General features: G+C 45.5%; 1 protein-coding gene across 3 annotated transcripts in view; it reads right to left on the reverse strand.

The window, feature by feature from the left end:
• LOC141101491 (limbic system-associated membrane protein-like) overlaps positions 1-19,594 on the reverse strand; it is a 118,664-nt gene that overhangs the window by 20,039 nt on the left and 79,031 nt on the right. For all 3 annotated transcript variants that reach the window (XM_073590616.1, XM_073590618.1, XM_073590617.1), the window contains one exon: positions 7,950-8,183. In XM_073590616.1, the coding sequence (XP_073446717.1) occupies positions 7,950-8,183 (234 nt within the window). The remainder of the gene's footprint in view (positions 1-7,949; positions 8,184-19,594) is intronic.

The following is a 19,594-nucleotide window of genomic DNA, read 5'->3' on the forward strand; positions in this document are numbered from 1 at the left end:
GCACAGATAATTTGGCAGGCAATGGGCAAGACTTCAGGACATGACCAGTCTGCCCACAGTACAAACATGCCGACACCACTCCCCGAACCGTAGGCAGCTCCGAATACAAACTAGCTCCTCCTACTTGCATAGGTTCGTCAGGAGACATGGCTTGAACTGGGCAGGCTCTCATAAAATGGCCAGGCTTCCTACAGGAAAAGCATACCCCCCACCACGGCAAGCCGCAGACACCCCCTTTTTTTGTATCAACAACACTGGGCTGTCTGGGTTCCTCCGTCCGCACTGGTGGGTCCTCCTCCCTAGCGAGGACATCAGGGGCACTTTTTGTATATGTCTTTCCCTAAGGCGTCTATCAACCCGGATGGCAAGGGACATGGCGGCCTCCAGCAAACTGGGGGCGGCGTACTGCACCAGAGTATCCTGCAACTTTGGAGACAAACCCTGTACAAATTGACTCCTAAGTGCAGGGTCATTCCACTGAGTGTTAGTGGCCCATCTCCTAAACTCTGAGCAGTACTCCTCAGCAACCTGGGCTCCCTGTTTAAACCTACGGATTCGGGATTCCGCCAGGGCGACGCCATCAGGAACCCCATAAACAAGCGCCAAAGCCGCAAAAAACTCGTCCACGGACACCAATGATGGAGAATCGTCCGGTAGGGAGAAGGCCCAGGATTGGGGATCCCCTTTAAGAAGGGACATAATGATTCCCACCCATTGCTCTTCACTCCCTGATGAACGAGGGTGCAGCCTGAAATACAATTTACAGGCTTGTTGAAGCACCAAGAATTGATCTCTCCCTCCAGAAAATCTGTCAGGGAGGAATATCTTGGGTTCTGGCTGAGCCTGTTCCTGAACCAAGCCCCCAGAGCCCACGAACAGCCGCAGCTGCCGCACCAACCCTCCGCGCAGCCCACTAATCTCATTAGTAAGGATTCTGCAGCATTTGGGCGAAAGGCTGAACTGGGTCCATGGCTCATCAGAAAAAAAGTTATCGGTTGGTGATAATGTCACGATGACCCATCCTGTGTGACGCGACCCGCAGGCCGGTAACTAAAACAACAAGACGCGACACGTGATACTGTCCTGTGTGACACGGCCCGCAGGCCGGTAGCTAAAACAACAAGACACGGGGAAAGGGGAAACAGTTACAACAGTGGGCCCTGCGATAGGGAAAGGGGACGTGGAGACCTCCTGCACTCCCCTGAGTGTTATGAATGAGTCACCATAGGAGGCAAAAACAGAAATACTAGCTAAGTCCAGAAAACCAGAGAAGTTGGCAGCTATCGGATTGCAGACCCCTGAACCTAACAACAACAACTATCAGTAGCCGTGGGGGGTTCCTACGGTGCCCTAGACCCCTCGATCACAGCCGGAGAACTACATAGCCTAAAGACAGAAAGGGAAATCTAAACTGCCCCAGAGCAGACCCCAAAGCAATAGGCAGCCCCCAACATATAATGACGGTGAAGCAAGATGAAAAAACACTCGCACAGATAGAAAGATAGGCTGAGCAAATGATGGGGCCCAAGCTAACTATATAGGACAGGATAGAAAAGCTGCTGTCTGCAATCTGCTAAAAACCTCTCAAAAACAAGAGCCAACAGACTGACAGGAAAAAAGCCCTGAAGACGCTAGGCTTCAAAAAGACTATATCAGTACTCAGGTATTTTCTGAAGACAGAGCAAAATGAATTCAGCTCACCCAGCAGGGAAAGGCAGAAATCTGAAAAACAAGGCAAAACAAAACGAAAACACAAACGCAAAAAGCAGAGCAGAAAAACTCAGGACTCAGGACTCAGACTGGTCTCCAAGAATCCCTCAGAAAAATCACCGGCAAGGCAGAAGGGCGTCGGCTGCCTTATATCCAGTCAGCAATTCCAGTCACCCAGTCATCATCATTCTGCTCAGGTGCTTTGTAATCAGCCTCACTACCTTCCTTCACCAGAAGAGGGAGTTCATCAGACCTCAATGGTGAAGGGGAAAATGAACTCACAACAGTACCTCCCCCTTGAGGAGGGGTCACCGAACCCTCATCCACGCCACCAGGGCGATCAGGGTGAGCCCGATGAAAGGCACGCACCAATCTTTTGGCATGAATATCAGAGACAGAGACCCAGGAATTATCCTCCTGACCATAACCCTTCCACTTAACCAAATACTGGAGTCTCCATCTAGCTAGACGGGAATCCAGTATCTTCTCTACCTCATATTCCATGTTACCTTTAACTAATACAGGGTCCGGTGGTGCCACCCCAGGAACAACTGGTTCAACAAACCTCTTCAACAAGGACTTATGAAACACATTATGAATTTTAAATGTGACAGGAAGAGCCAAACGAAAAGAGACTGGATTAATAATCTCCAAAATCTTGTAAGGTCCAATAAATCTAGGCTTAAACTTAGGAGAAGCCACCTTCATAGCGATATTTTTTGATGATAACCAAACCATATCACCAACCTTAAACTGGGGACCAATGGTCCTATGTCGGTTGGAAAACCGCTGGGCCTTTTCCTGGGAGAGAGATAACTTATCCACCACTTGGTCCCAGATCTGGTGCATTCTCTCCACCACAGTGTCAACACCTGGGAAGGCAGAAGGCTCCACCTGCCCTGAAGAAAATCGAGGATGAAACCCAAAGTTACAAAAAAAAGGTGACATCAAAGTGGCAGAACTAGCTCTATTATTTAAAGCAAATTCGGCCAAGGGTAAAAATGAAACCCAATCATCCTGATCAGCGGAAATAAAACATCTCAAATACGACTCCAAGGTCTGGTTTGTTCTCTCCGTCTGCCCATTGGTCTGAGGGTGAAAAGCAGAAGAGAAGGACAACTGAATTCCCAGCTTGGAACAGAAAGTCCTCCAAAATCTAGACACAAACTGAACTCCTCTGTCAGATACAATGTTCTCAGGAATCCCGTGCAAGCGAACCACCTGTTGTAAAAACAGGGGCACCAACTCAGAGGAAGATGGCAACTTAGGAAGTGGTACAAGATGAACCATCTTAGAGAACCTATCACAAATCACCCAAATAACAGTCATTCTCTGAGAGACAGGCATATCAGAGATGAAATCCATTGAAATATGGGTCCATGGCCTCCTGGGTACCGGCAAAGGCATCAACAACCCACTAGAGCGAGAACAAGGTTTAGACCGGGAGCAAGTCCCACAGGACTGCACAAAATTCCTGACATCACGAGACAAGGCGGGCCACCAAAAAGACCGAGTCACCAGATCTCTAGTACCAAAAATACCTGGATGACCAGCCAATGCAGAGCAATGAACTTCAGACATCACTCTCTTCTTCCACTGGTCAGGAACATACAACTTTCCACTGGGACAACGATCAGGTTTGTCCTCCTGGAACTCTTCCAGAGCACGTCTCAAATCGGGCGAGATGGCAGAAAGAACTACCCCTTCGCCTAAGATGGTAGCAGGCTTGGTCACCACAGGAGAATCAGCAAAGAAGCTCCTAGAGAGGGCGTCTACCTTGACATTCTTAGTGCCAGGAAGAAAAGAGACCACAAAATCAAAACGTGTAAAAAACAAGGCCCACTTAGCCTGTCTAGGGTTCAAGCGTTTGGCCGACTCCAGGTAAATCAAATTCTTGTGGTCAGTGAGGACCACGACTTGGTGTTTAGCTCCCTCCAACCAATGTCTCCACTCCTCAAATGCCCATTTCATGGCTAACAGTTCCCGATTCCCCACATCATAGTTACGTTCAGATGGAGAGAACTTTCGGCAAAAGAAAGCACAGGGATTCATTTTAGATGTTACAGGATCCTTTTGGGACAAAACAGCTCCTGCACCAATCTCAGAAGCGTCCACCTCTACCTGGAACGGGAGTGAGACATCAGGTTGCCACAAAACCGGGGCAGAAGTGAATCTTCGCTTCAGCTCCTGAAAGGAAGAAACAGCCTCCGGAGACCAATTCAACACATCAGCACCGTTCTTAGTCAGATCAGTCAATGGCTTGGCAATACTAGAAAATTTTGCTATAAATTTCTGATAAAAATTAGCAAAACCCAAAAACTTCTGGAGGGCCTTCAAAGAAGTGGGCTGAACCCAATCATAAATGGCCTGTACCTTGGCCGGGTCCATTTTAATAGTTGACGGAGACAAAATAAATCCCAAAAATGAAATCCTCTGTACCCCAAAAAGGCATTTAGATCCTTTGACATACAGGGAATTCTCCCTCAAGATCCGGAACACAGTCCGAACATGTTCCACATGAGAATCCCAATCCTTGGAGAAGATCAAAATATCATCCAGATAGATAATCAAAAATTTATCCACAAAGTCTCGGAAAATGTCGTTCATGAAGCACTGGAAGACAGAAGGGGCATTAGTGAGCCCAAAAGGCATCACCAGGTACTCAAAATGTCCCTCCGGAGTATTAAACGCCGTCTTCCATTCATCCACATGCTTAATGCGGATAAGATTATACGCCCCCTGAGGTCAAGCTTGGTAAACCAGCAAGCACCTTTAACTCTGGAGAATAGATCCGAAATCAGGGGTAACGGATACTGATATTTAATAGTAATTTTGTTGAGGGCACGATAATCAATACAAGGCCTTAATGAACCATCCTTTTTGGCCACGAAAAAACCCCCGGCACCTAAGGGTGAAGAGGATGGTCTAATATGACCCTTCTCCAATGCCTCCTTAATATAGGATCGCATAGCCTTGTGCTCGGGTACAGATAAATTGAAGAGCCGACCCTTGGGAAATTTACACCCCGGGCTCAGTTCAATTGCACAGTCATAACTCCTATGAGGAGGCAAAGACGCAGACTCATTCTCACTAAATACATCATAAAAGTCTGCCAAATAGTCAGGAACATCATGCGACTGAGGAGAGGTGTAAAAAACCGGAGCCTCACTAAGGGCACACCGACAACCCCAACTCACCACAGACACAGATTTCCAATCCAAAACTGGATTACGAATTTGCGACCAGGGAAACCACAGAACAATGGTATCATGCAAATTATGCAACACCAAAAAGCTGCAATTTTCTTGATGGTCTGGGGCGACCCGCATTACCACCTGGGTCCAAAACAGAGGTTTATTTTTCGCCAAAGGAGTAGCATCAATCCCCCTCAAAGAGATAGACGTCCGCAGAGGTGTCATCGGAAATCCACAACGTTTAGCAAAATCCAAGTCCATTAGGTTCAGGGCTGCTCCCGAATCCACAAAAGCCTTGGTGGAAAATGTGGACAGGGAGCAGATCAGAGTAATTGCCAGAAGAAACTTAGGTTGAACACCACCCACAGAAAACGTGTGTGCAAAGCGTTTCTCTCGTTTAGGACAGACAGAAATAATATGCGAGGCATCTCCACAAAAAAAACACAGCTTATTACGCCTTCTGAACTCCTGACGTTGCTCCCTGGACAAAACTCTATCACATTGCATAGGTTCAGACACTTGTTCAACAGGTGGCAACACCTCTCTTGCAGTCCTGCGTTCACGTAAACGCCGATCAACCTGAATGGCTAATGACATAGAATTGTCAAGACCAGAGGGAACAGGAAATCCCACCATAGTATCGTTTAAGGCTTCTGACAAACCCTTCCGAAAGAGAGCTGCCAAGGCATTATCATTCCAGGTAGTAAGGACGGCCCACTTTAGGAATTTTTGACAGTACAATTCTGCAGAATCTCGACCCTGGCTCAATGCCAACAGGGTCTTTTCAGCCTGATCAATAGCATTAGGTTCGTCATACAACAACCCCAAGGCTTGAAGAAATGCGTTCACATTAGTCAGAATAGGATCATCTGGTTTCAAAGAAAACACCCAATCCTGGGGATCGCCACGCAGCAAAGAGATGACAATTTTAACCTGCTGCGCGGAGCTCCCTGACGAGTTAGGCTTCAAGGCAAAAAATAATTTACAATTATTTTTGAAATTCAAAAATTTAGACTGATCCCCAAAAAACACATCAGGAGTAGGGATCTTTGGTTCAGCAGCATGTGAATGAGCAAGGTAGGTGGAAATTCCCCGCACTTCCGCAGCGAGCTGCTCCACACGATCAGACAATTGCTTTATCTCCATTGAGAGAAAAAAAAAATTCCCCCTACGGCCTCAGAGATATAGAGGAAAAAATATACACACTTTTTTATTTTACAATTCTTTCCTGCTATTGAGTACCCTAGGATCTGCGGTATGGCGGGTGATTCTGTTATGAATGAGTCACCATAGGAGGCAAAAACAGAAATACTAGCTAAGTCCAGAAAACAAGAGAAGTTAGCAGCTATCGGATTGCAGACCCCTGAACCTAACAACAACAACTAGCAGTAGCCGTGGGGGGTTCCTACGGTGCCCTAGACCCCTCGATCACAGCCGGAGAACTACATAGCCTAAAGACAGAAAGGGAAATCTAAACTGCCCCAGAGCAGACCCCAAAGCAATAGGCAGCCCCCAACATATAATGACGGTGAAGCAAGATGAAAAAACACACAGATAGAAAGATAGGCTGAGCAAATGATGAGGCCCAAGCTAACTATATAGGACAGGATAGAAAAGCTGCTGTCTGCAATCCGCAAAAACCCTCTCAAAAACAAGAGCCAACAGACTGATAGGAAAAAAAGCCCTGAAGATGCTAGGCTTTAAAAAGACTATATCAGTACTCAGGTATTTTCTGAAGACAGAGCAAAAAGGAATTCAGCTCACCCAGCAGGGAAAGGCAGAAATCTGAAAAACAAGGCAAAACAAAACCAAAACACAAATGCAAAAAGCAGAGCAGAAAAACTTAGCTTTTGAGGAGCAGGAATCAGACTGGTCTCCAAGAATCCCTCAGAGAAATCACCCGCAAGGCAGAAGGGCGTCGGCTGCCTTATATCCAGTCAGCAATTCCAGTCACCCAGTCATCATCATTCTGCTCAGGTGCTTTGTAATCAGCCTCACTACCTTCCTTCACCAGAAAAGGGAGTTCATCAGACCTCAATGGTGAAGGGGAAAATGAACTCACAACACCTGAGTCAGTGTCCCTAACGCTCCCTATGCCGGTTCCGCACCGGGCGCCGATCAGGAACCTGTCGCCTAGCACACCCTACACCTATCCCTTGCTAGGGAGCTGGGTGGCGCAGGCACCTGGCCCCACCGCTGTACTAATACTCACTAAGGAAAAACACAAACAGGGAAACACCACATAGCTTTACTCTGATGCACTTGCTCCTGGCAACAGAGTCCACCACCAGAATGCAGCTCTCCTCCTGAATCACTGCCACCAAGCTCTGTCAGAGCTACAAGGAAATCCCCTATGACTCCTTCCACACCAGGGCTAAGACAGTGCTGCAAGGAACGCACTCCAGCTCCTTCCTCCACCAAGGATGGTTGAAATGAACACTATCACCAACACTGATTGCAACACCTGTGACTCTTTTATGGCAGAGCCAGAGCAATCACACCTGCATTATAATCATGTGCACTTAACTAAAGAAACCAGAGTGCAATGACGCTCACTACCACCGGGGGCAAACTTAGAACAAACATCACCACAGTGCAATAATCCTAATGGCCACCGGGGGCAAAAAACAAAAATAAGCACAGCTTAAGAAAAAAAAAGGTTACCTGTGCTTTTAATCAGTCCTGATCCAGCATGGATCATGACAATAAGGACCCGTGGTCGGCCATACCGTGGCCCTATAGTGACCGGCTTTCGCCGGACGTAGTCGTGTTCTACTCTGTTCGTGTTTGCTTGTATTGAACCCCTGCGAGGGCAACTCTTGTTACCCCTTTGGTTGGTCAGGCCACGACTGAGGACAGTTTCCTCTATAAACGTTATTACTAAAAGCACTAAACCGTCTTGCGCCTCGTCACTGCGTCCTGCGTACCTGCTAGTACCACACATGACTCTGATTTAAGGGAATAAAAAGTAAGAGTTTGAAAATTGCAAAATTTTCAAAATTTTCACCAAATTTCTGTTTTTACAAAAATTTTACAGATACTTACACTGAATGGAAATTTCTACGGGCTTGGAAACTTTATCGAAGTTTATAGCGGTACAGGTATAAGTGCCGGTCATATTTCTTAATGCTTTGAAGTTTTCTCCCTCTTTGAATCCAGCTTGACCTTTTGCACAAGTGACATTGGGTAATGGGTATCCAGTGGCCTTACAGTGGAAGCTGCTTTCGTGTCCTTCTATCCAAACCTGCTTATCAGGGCAGTCTGTAAACTCAGGTTCAGCTAGAGGAAATAAAGAAAACAGTAAAACAATTAGTATCAGCAGGAAAACCACATTCTCCAGAATTATTCAAAATCAGCAAGCAAGTTTACAGCCTCATTACACAGAATGCTGGCCTATAGTCTCATTACCCATGGGCAGAACAGTGGCTCAGTGGATAGCACTGCAGTGCTGGAGTCCTGGGTTCGAATCCCACCAAGAACAACATCTGCAAGGAGTTTGTATGTTCTTCCCGTGTTTGCGTGGGTTTCCTCTGGGTACTCCGGTTTCCTCCCACATTCCAAAAACATACTGATAGGGAATTTAGATTGTGAGCCCCATCGGGGACAGTGATGATAATGTGTGCAAAACTGTATAGCGCTGCGGAATATGTTAGCGCTATATAAAAATAAAGGTTATTATTTATTATTACCCAGAATGCTGGCCAATAGTCTCATTACCCAGAATGCTGGCCTATAGCCTCAGTACACAGAATGCTGGCCTATAGTCTCACTACTCAATTACCCAGAATGCTGGCTTATAGTCTCATTACCCAGAATGCTGGCCTATAGTCTCAATATTCAGAATGCTGGCCTATAGTCTCATTACCCAGAATGCTGGCCTATAGTCTCATTACCCAGAATGCTGGCCTATAGTCTCATTACCCATAATGCTGGCCTATAGTCTCATTACCCAGAAGGCTGGCCTATAGTCTCATTACCCAGAATGCTGACCTATAGTCTCATTACCCAGAATTCAGGCCTATAGTCTCATTACCCAGAATGCTGGCCTATAGTCTCATTACCCAGAATTCAGGCCTATAGTCTCATTACCCAGAATGCTGGCCTATAGTCTCATTACCCAGAATGCTGGCCTATAGTCTCATTACCCAGAATTCAGGCCTATAGTCTCATTACCCAGAATGCTGGCCTATAGCCTCATTACACAGAATGCTGGCCTATAGTCTCATTACTCAGAATGCTGGCCTATAATCTCATTACACAGAATGCTGGCCTATAGTCTCAATATTCAGAATGCTGGCCTATAGCCTCATTACCCAGAGAGCTGGCCTACAATCTCATTACCCATAAGGCTGGCCTATAGTCTCATTACTGAGAAAGCTGGCCTATAGTCTCATTACCCAGAATGCTGGCCTATAGTCTCATTACCCAGAATGCTGGCCTATAGTCTCATTACCCAGAATGCTGGCCTATAGTCTCATTACTGAGAAATCTGGCCTATAGTCTCATTACACAGAATGCTGGCCTATAGTCTCAATATTCAGAATGCTGGCCTATAGTCTCATTACCAAGAAAGCTGGCCTGTAGCCTCATTACCCAGAAAGCTGGCCTATAATCTCATTACCCATAATGCTGGCCTATAGTTTTATTACCCAGAAAGCTGGCCTATAGTCTCATTACCCATAATGCTGGCCTATAGTCTTATTACCCAGAATGCTGGCCTATAGTCTCATTACTCAGAATGCTGGAATATAGTCTCATTACCCAGAATGCTGGCCTATAATCTCATTACTCAGAATGCTGGCCTATAGTCTCATTACTCAGAATGCTGGCCTATAGTCTCAATATTCAGAATGCTGGCCTATAGTCTCATTACCCAGAATGCTGGCCTATAGTCTCATTACACAGAATGCTGGCCTATAGTCTCAATATTCAGAATGCTGGCCTATAGTCTCATTACACAGAATGCTGGCCTGTAGCCTCATTACCCAGAAAGCTGGCCTATAATCTCATTACCCATAATGCTGGCCTATAGTCTCATTACCCAGAATGCTGGCCTATAGTCTCATTACCCAGAATGCAGGCCTATAGACTCATTACTCAGAATGCTGGCCTATAGTCTCATTACCCAGAATGCAGGCCTATAGTCTCATTACCCAGAATGCTGGACTATAGTCTCATTACCCAGAATGCTGGCCTATAGTCTCATTACCCAGAATGCTGGCCTATAATCTCATTACACAGAATGCAGGCCTATAGTCTCATTACTCAGAATGCAGGCGTATAGTCTCATTACCCAGAATGCTCGCCTATAGTCTCATTACCCAGAATGCAGGCCTATAGTCTCATTACACAGAATGCTGGCCTATAGTCTCATTACCCAGAATGCTGGCCTATAGTCTCATTACCCAGAATGCTGGCCTATAGGCTCATTACCCAGAATGCTGGCCTATAGTCTCATTACTCAGAATGCTGGCCTATAATCTTATTACTCAGAATGCTGGCCTATAATCTCATTACCCAGAAAGCTGGCCTATAGTCTCATTACCCAGAATACTGGCCTATAGGCTCATTACCCAGAATGCTCGCCTATAGTCTCATTACTCAGAATGCTGGCCTATAGTCTCATTACCCAGAAAGCTGGCCTATAATCTCATTACCCAGAATGCTGGCCTATAATCTCATTACCCAGAATGCAGGCCTATAGTCTCATTACCCAGAATGCTGACCTATAGTCTCATTACCCAGAATGCTGGCCTATAGTCTCATTACCCAGAATGCTGGCCTATAATCTCATTACACAGAATGCAGGCCTATAGTCTCATTACTCAGAATGCAGGCCTATAGTCTCATTACCCAGAATGCTCGCCTATAGTCTCATTATCCAGAATGCAGGCCTATAGTCTCATTACACAGAATGCTGGCCTATAGTCTCATTACCCAGAATGCTGGCCTATAGGCTCATTACCCAGAATGCTGGCCTATAGTCTCATTACTCAGAATGCTGGCCTATAATCTTATTACTCAGAATGCTGGCCTATAATCTCATTACCCAGAAAGCTGGCCTATAGTCTCATTACCCAGAATGCTGGCCTATAGGCTCATTACCCAGAATGCTCGCCTATAGTCTCATTACTCAGAATGCTGGCCTATAGTCTCATTACTCAGACTGCCGGCCTATAGTCTCATTACACAGAATGCTGGCCTATAGTCTCATTACACAGAATGCTGGCCTATAGTCTCATTACACAGAATACTGGTCTATAGTCTCATTACCCAGAATGCTCGCCTATAGTCTCATTACGCAGAATACTGGTCTATAGTCTCATTACCCAGAATGCTGGCCTGTAGTCTCATTTCCCAGAATGCTGGCATATAGTCTCATTACCCAGACTGCCGGCCTACAGTCTCATTACCCAGAATGCTGGCCTATAGTCTCATTACCCAGAATGCTCGCCTATAGTCTCATTACCCAGAATACTGGACTATAGTCTCATTTCCCAGAATGCTGGCCTGTAGTCTCATTTCCCAGAATGCTGGCCTATAGTCTCATTACCCAGAATGCTGGCCTATAGTCTCATTACACAGAATGCTGGCCTATAGTCTCATTTCCCAGAATGCTGGCCTATAGTCTCATTACCCAGAATGCTGGCCTGTAGTCTCATTTCCCAGAATGCTGGCCTATAGTCTCATTACCCAGAATGCTGGCCTATAGTCTCATTACCCAGAATGCTCGCCTATAGTCTCATTACCCAGAATTCTGGTCTATAGTCTCATTTCCCAGAATGCTGGCCTATAGTCTCATTACCCAGAATGCTGGCCTGTAGTCTCATTTCCCAGAATGCTGGCCTATAGTCTCATTACCCAGAATGCTGGCCTATAGTCTCATTACCCAGAATGCTCGCCTATAGTCTCATTACCCAGAATTCTGGTCTATAGTCTCATTTCCCAGAATGCTGGCCTATAGTCTCATTACCCAGAATGCTGGCCTGTAGTCTCATTTCCCAGAATGCTGGCCTGTAGTCTCATTTCCCAGAATGCTCGCCTATAGTCTCATTACCCAGAATGCTGGCCTGTAGTCTCATTTCCCAGAATGCTGGCCTATAGTCTCATTACCCAGAATGCTGGCCTGTAGTCTCATTTCCCAGAATGCTGGCCTATAGTCTCATTACCCAGAATGCTGGCCTGTAGTCTCATTTCCCAGAATGCTGGCCTGTAGTCTCATTTCCCAGAATGCTGGCCTATAGTCTCATTTCCCAGAATGCTGGCCTGTAGTCTCATTTCCCAGAATGCTGGCCTATAGTCTCATTTCCCAGAATGCTGGCCTATAGTCTCATTTCCCAGAAAGCTGGCCTATAGTCTCATTTCCCAGAATGCTGGCCTATAGTCTCATTTCCCAGAATGCTGGCCTATAGTCTCATTACCCAGAATGCTGGCCTGTAGTCTCATTTCCCAGAATGCTGGCCTATAGTCTCATTTCCCAGAATGCTGGCCTGTAGTCTCATTTCCCAGAATGCTGGCCTATAGTCTCATTACCCAGAATGCTGGCCTGTAGTCTCATTTCCCAGAATGCTGGCCTGTAGTCTCATTTCCCAGAATGCTCGCCTATAGTCTCATTACACAGAATGCTGGCCTATAGTCTCATTACCCAGAATGCTCGCCTATAGTCTCATTACCCAGAATTCTGGTCTATAGTCTCATTTCCCAGAATGCTGGCCTATAGTCTCATTACCCAGAATGCTGGCCTGTAGTCTCATTACCCAGAATGCTGGCCTGTAGTCTCATTTCCCAGAATGCTGGCCTGTAGTCTCATTTCCCAGAATGCTGGCCTGTAGTCTCATTTCCCAGAATGCTGGCATGTAGTCTCATTTCCCAGAATGCTGGCCTGTAGTCTCATTACCCAGAATACTGGTCTATAGTCTCATTTCCCAGAATGCAGGCCTATAGTCTCATTACCCAGAATGCTGGCCTATAGTCTCATTACCCAGCATGCTGGCCTATAGTCTCATTACCCAGCATGCTGGCCTATAGTCTCATTACCCAAAATGCTGGCCTATAGTCTCATTACTCAGAATGCTGGCCTATAATCTCATTACCCAGAATGCTGGCCTATAGTCTCATTACCCAGAATGCTGGCCTATAGTCTCATTACTCAGAATGCTGCCCTATAATCTCATTACCCAGAATGCTGGCCTATAGTCTCATTACCCAGAAAGCTGGCCTATAATGTCATTACACAGAATGCTGGCCTATAATCTCATTACACAGAATGCTGGCCTATAGTCTCATTACCCAGAATGCTGGCCTATAGTCTCATTTCCCAGAATGCAGGCCTATAGTCTCATTACCCAGAAAGCTGGCCTATAGTCTCATTACCCAGAATACTGGTCTATAGTCTCATTTCCCAGAATGCTGGCCTATAGTCTCATTACCCAGACTGCCGGCTATAGTCTCATTACCCAGAATGCTGGCCTATCGTCTCATTACCCATAATGCTGGCCTGTAGTCTCATTACCCAGAATACTGGTCTATAGTCTCATTACTCAGAGTGCTGGCCTATAGTCTCATTACCCAGAATGCTCGCCTATAGTCTCATTACCCAGAATGCTCGCCTATAGTCTCATTACCAGAATGCTGGCCTATATTCTTATTACTCAGAATGCTGGCCTATAGTCTCATTACCCAGAATGCTCGCCTATAGTCTCATTACCCAGAATGCTGGCCTATAGTCTAATTACCCAGAAAGCTGGCCTATAATCTCATTACACAGATTGCTGGCCTATATTCTCATTACCCAGAATGCTGGCCTATAGTCTCATTACACAGAATCCAGGCCTATAGTCTCATTACTCAGAATGCTGGCCTATAGTCTCATTACCCAGAAAGCTGGCCTATAATCTCATTACACAGAATGCTGGCCTATAGCCTCATTACACAGAATGCAGGCCTATAGTCTCATTACTCAGAAAGCTGGCCTATAGTCTCATTACCCAGAATGCTGGCCTATAGCCTCATTACACAGAATGCTGGCCTATAGTCTCATTACCCAGAATGCTGGCCTATAGTCTCATTACTCAGAGTGCTGGCCTACAGTCTCATTACCCAGAATGCTCGCCTATAGTCTCATTACCCAGAATGCTGGCCTATAATCTCATTACTCAGAATGCTGTCCTATAGTCTCATTACCCAGAATGCTGGCCTATAGTCTCATTACCCAGAATGCTAGCCTATAGTTTCATTACCCAGAATGCTGGCCTATAGCCTCATTACCCAGAATGCTGGCCTATAGTCTCATTACCCAGAATGCTGGCCTATAGTCTCATTACCCAGAATGCTGTCCTATAGTCTCATTACACAAAATGCTGGCCTATAGTCTCATTACCCAGAATGCTGGCCTATAGTCTCATTACCCAGAATGCTGGCCTATAGTCTCATTACCCAGAATGCTGGCCTATAGTCTCATTACACAAAATGCTGGCCTATAGCCTCATTACCCAGAATGCTGGCCTATAGTCTCATTACCCAGAATGCTGGCCTATAGCCTCATTACCCAGAATGCTGGCCTATAGCCTCATTACCCAGAATGCTGGCCTATAGTCTCATTACCCAGAAAGCTGGCCTATAATCTCATTACACAAAATGCTGGCCTATAGTCTCATTACCCATAATGCAGGCCTATAATCTTATTACCCAGAATGCTGGCCTATAGTCTCATTACCCAGAATGCTGGCCTAAAGTCTCATTACTCAGAATGCTGGCCTATTGTCTCATTACCCAGAATGCAGGCCTATAATCTCATTACCCAGAATGCAGGCATATAGTCTCATTACACAGAATGCAGGCCTATAGTCTCATTACCCAGAATGCTGGCCTATAGTCTCATTACACAGAATGCAGGCCTATAGTCTCATTACCCATAATGCTGGCCTATAGTCTCATTACTCAGAATGCAGGCCTATAGTCTCATTACCCATAATGCTGGCCTATAGTCTCATTACACAGAATGCAGGCCTATAGTCTCATTACCCAGAATGCTGGCCTATAGTCTCATTACACAGAATGCAGGCCTATAGTCTCATTACCCATAATGCTGGCCTATAGTCTCATTACCCAGAATGCAGGCATATAGTCTCATTACATAGAATGCAGGCCTATAGTCTCATTACCCATAATGCTGGCCTATAGTCTCATTACTCAGAATGCTGGCCTATAGTCTCATTACACAGAATGCTGGCCTATAGTCTCATTACCCAGAATGCTGGCCTATAGTCTCATTACCCATAATGCTGGCCTATAGTCTCATTACCCAGAATGCTGGCCTATAGTCTCATTACCCATAAGGCTGGCCTATAGTCTCATTACTCAGAATGCTGGCCTATAGTCTCATTACACAGAATGCTGGCCTATAGTCTCATTACACAGAATGCTGGCCTATAGTCTCATTACCCATAATGCTGGCCTATAGTCTCATTACTCAGAATGCTGGCCTATAGTCTCATTACACAGAATGCTGGCCTATAGTCTCATTACCCAGAAAGCTGGCCTATAGTCTCATTACCCAGAAAGCTGGCCTATAATGTCATTACACAGAATGCTGGCCTATAATCTCATTACACAGAATGCTGGCCTATAGTCTCATTACCCAGAAAGCTGGCCTATAGTCTCATTACCCAGAATGCTGGCCTATAGTCTCATTTCCCAGAATGCTGGCCTATAGTCTCATTACCCAGAAAGCTGGCCTACAGTCTCATTACCCAGAAAGCTGGCCTATAGTCTCATTACCCAGAATACTGGTCTATAGTCTCATTTCCCAGAATGCTGGCCTATAGTCTCATTACCCAGAATACTGGTCTATAGTCTCATTACCCAGACTGCCGGCCTATAGTCTCATTACCCAGAATGCAGGCCTATAGTCTCATTACCCAGAATGATGGCCTGTAGTCTCATTACCCAGAATACTGGTCTATAGTCTCATTACTCAGAGTGCTGGCCTATAGTATCATTACCCAGAATGCTCACCTATAGTCTCATTACCAGTATGCTGGCCTATAGTCTCATTACCCTGAATGCTCGCCTATAGTCTCATTACCCAGAATGCTGGCCTATAGTCTAATTACCCAGGAAGCTGGCCTATAATCTCATTACACAGAATGCTGGCCTATATTCTCATTACCCAGAATGCTGGCCTATAGTCTCATTACACAGAATGCTTGCCTATAGCCTCATTTCACAGAATGCTGGCCTGTAGTCTAATTACCCAGAAAGCTGGCCTATAATCTCATTACACAGAATGCTGGCCTATAGCCTCATTACACAGAATGCAGGCCTATAGTCTCATTACCCAGAAAGCTGGCCTATAATCACATTACTCAGAATGCTGGCCTATAGCCTCATTACACAGAATGCAGGCCTATAGTCTCATTACCCAGAATGCTGGCCTATAGTCTCATTACTCAGAGTGCTGGCCTATAGTCTCATTACCCAGAATGCTCGCCTATAGTCTCATTACCCAGAATGCTGGCCTATAATCTCATTACTCAGAATGCTGTCCTATAGTCTCATTACCCAGAATGCTGGCCTATAGTCTCATTACCCAGAATGCTGGCCTATAGTCTCATTAACCAGAATGCTGGCCTAAAGCCTCATTACCCAGAATGCTGGCCTATAGTCTCATTACCCAGAATGCTGGCCTATAGTCTCATTACCCAGAATGCTGTCCTATAGTCTCATTACACAAAATGCTGGCCTATAGCCTCATTACCCAGAATGCTGGCCTATAGTCTCATTACCCAGAATGCTGGCCTATAGTCTCATTACCCAGAATGCTGGCCTATAGTCTCATTACCCAGAATGCTGGCCTATAGCCTCATTACCCAGAATGCTGGCCTATAGCCTCATTACCCAGAATGCTGGCCTATAGTCTCATTACCCAGAAAGCTGGCCTATAATCTCATTACACAAAATGCTGGCCTATAGTCTCATTACCCATAATGCAGGCCTATAATCTTATTACCCAGAATGCTGGCCTATAGTCTCATTACCCAGAATGCTGGCCTATAGCCTCATTACCCAGAATGCTGGCCTATAGCCTCATTACCCAGAATGCTGGCCTATAGTCTCATTACCCAGAAAGCTGGCCTATAATCTCATTACACAAAATGCTGGCCTATAGTCTCATTACCCATAATGCAGGCCTATAATCTTATTACCCAGAATGCTGGCCTATAGTCTCATTACTCAGAATGCTGGCCTATTGTCTCATTACCCAGAATGCAGGCCTATAATCTCGTTACCCAGAATGCAGGCCTATAGTCTCATTACACAGAATGCAGGCCTATAGTCTCATTACCCAGAATGCTGGCCTATAGTCTCATTACCCATAATGCTGGCCTATAGTCTCATTACTTAGAATGCTGGCCTATAGTCTCATTACCCAGAATGCAGGCCTATCATCTTATTACCCAGAATGCTGGCCTATAGTCTCATTACTCAGAATGCTGGCCTATAGTCTCATTACTCAGAATGCTGGCCTATAGTCTCATTACCGAGAATGCAGGCCTATAGTCTCATTACACAGAATGCTGGCCTATAGTCTCATTACCCAGAATGCTGGCCTATAGTCTCATTACCCATAATGCTGGCCTATAGTCTCATTACTCAGAATGCTGGCCTATAGTCTCATTACCCAGAATGCTGGCCTATAATCTCATTACCCAGAATGCAGGCCTATAGTCTCATTACACAGAATGCTGGCCTATAGTCTCATTACCCAGAATGCTGGCCTATAGTCTCATTACCCAGAATGCTGGCCTATAGCCTCATTACCCAGAATGCTGGCCTATAGCCTCATTACCCAGAATGCTGGCCTATAGTCTCATTACCCAGAAAGCTGGCCTATAATCTCATTACACAAAATGCTGGCCTATAGTCTCATTACCCATAATGCAGGCCTATAATCTTATTACCCAGAATGCTGGCCTATAGTCTCATTACACAGAATGCTGGCCTATAGTCTCATTACTCAGAATGCTGGCCTATTGTCTCATTACCCAGAATGCAGGCCTATAATCTCGTTACCCAGAATGCAGGCCTATAGTCTCATTACACAGAATGCTGGCCTATAGTCTCATTACCTAGAATGCTGGCCTATAATCTTATTACTCAGAATGCTGGCCTATAGTCTCATTACTCAGAATGCTGGCCTATAGTCTCATTACTCAGAATGCTGGCCTATAGTCTCATTACCCATAATGCTGGCCTATAGTCTCATTACTCAGAATGCTGGCCTATAGTCTCATTACCCAGAATGCAGGCCTATCATCTTATTACCCAGAATGCTGGCCTATAGTCTCATTACTCAGAATGCTGGCCTATAGTCTCATTACACAGAATGCAGGCCTATAGTCTCATTACCCAGAATGCAGGCCTATAGTCTCATTACACAGAATGCAGGCCTATAGTCTCATTACCCAGAATGCAGGCCTATAGTCTCATTACTCAGAATGCTGGCCTATAGTCTCATTACACAGAATGCAGGCCTATAGTCTCATTACACAGAATGCTGGCCTATAGTCTCATTACCCAGAATGCTGGCCTATAGTCTCATTACCCATAATGCTGGCCTATAGTCTCATTACTCAGAATGCTGGCCTATAGTCTCATTACCCAGAATGCTGGCCTATAATCTCATTACCCAGAATGCAGGCCTATAGTCTCATTACACAGAATGCTGGCCTATAGTCTCATTACCCAGAATGCTGGCCTATAGTCTCATTACCCATAATGCTGGCCTATAGTCTCATTACCCAGAATGCAGGCCTATAATCTTATTACCCAGAATGCTGGCCTATAGTCTCTTTACACAGAATGCTGGCCTGTAGTCTCATTACCCAGAATGCTGGCCTATAGTCTCATTACCCATAATGCTGGCCTATAGTCTCATTACCCAGAATGCAGGCCTATAATCTTATTACCCAGAATGCTGGCCTATAGTCTCTTTACACAGAATGCTGGCCTGTAGTCTCATTACCCAGAATGCTGGCCTATAGTCTCATTACCCAGAATGCAGGCCTATAGTCTCATTACTCAGAATGCTGGCCTATAATCTCATTACCCAGAATGCTGGCCTATAGACTCATTACACAGAATGCTGGCCTATAGCCTCATTGCACAGAATGCTGGCCTATAGTCTCATTACTCAGAAAGCTGGCCTATAGTCTCATTACCCAGAATGCAGGCCTATAATCTTATTACTCAGAATGCTGGCCTGTAGTCTCATTACCCAGAATGCTGGCCCTATAGTCTCATTACTCAGAATGCAGGCCTATAGTCTCATTACTCAGAATGCAGGCCTATAATCTTATTACTCAGAATGCTGGCCTATAGTCTCATTACTCAGAAAGCTGGCCTGTAGCCTCATTACCCAGAATGCTGACCTATAGTCTCATTGCTCAGAAAGCTGGCCTATAGTCTCATTACCCAGAATGCTGGCCTATAGTCTCATTACTCAGAAAGCTGGCCTATAGTCTCATTACCCAGAATGCAGGCCTATAATCTTATTACTCAGAATGCTGGCCTATAGTCTCATTACTCAGAAAGCTGGCCTGTAGCCTCATTACCCAGAATGCTGGCCTATATTCTCATTACTCAGAAAGCTGGCCTATAGTCTCATTACCCAGAATGCTGGCCTATAG

The sequence above is a fragment of the Dendrobates tinctorius genome, unplaced genomic scaffold (assembly GCF_039654945.1).
Source record: "Dendrobates tinctorius isolate UK_male_01 unplaced genomic scaffold, ASM3965494v1 ptg000118l, whole genome shotgun sequence".
NCBI classification, from domain to species: Eukaryota; Metazoa; Chordata; class Amphibia; order Anura; family Dendrobatidae; genus Dendrobates; species Dendrobates tinctorius.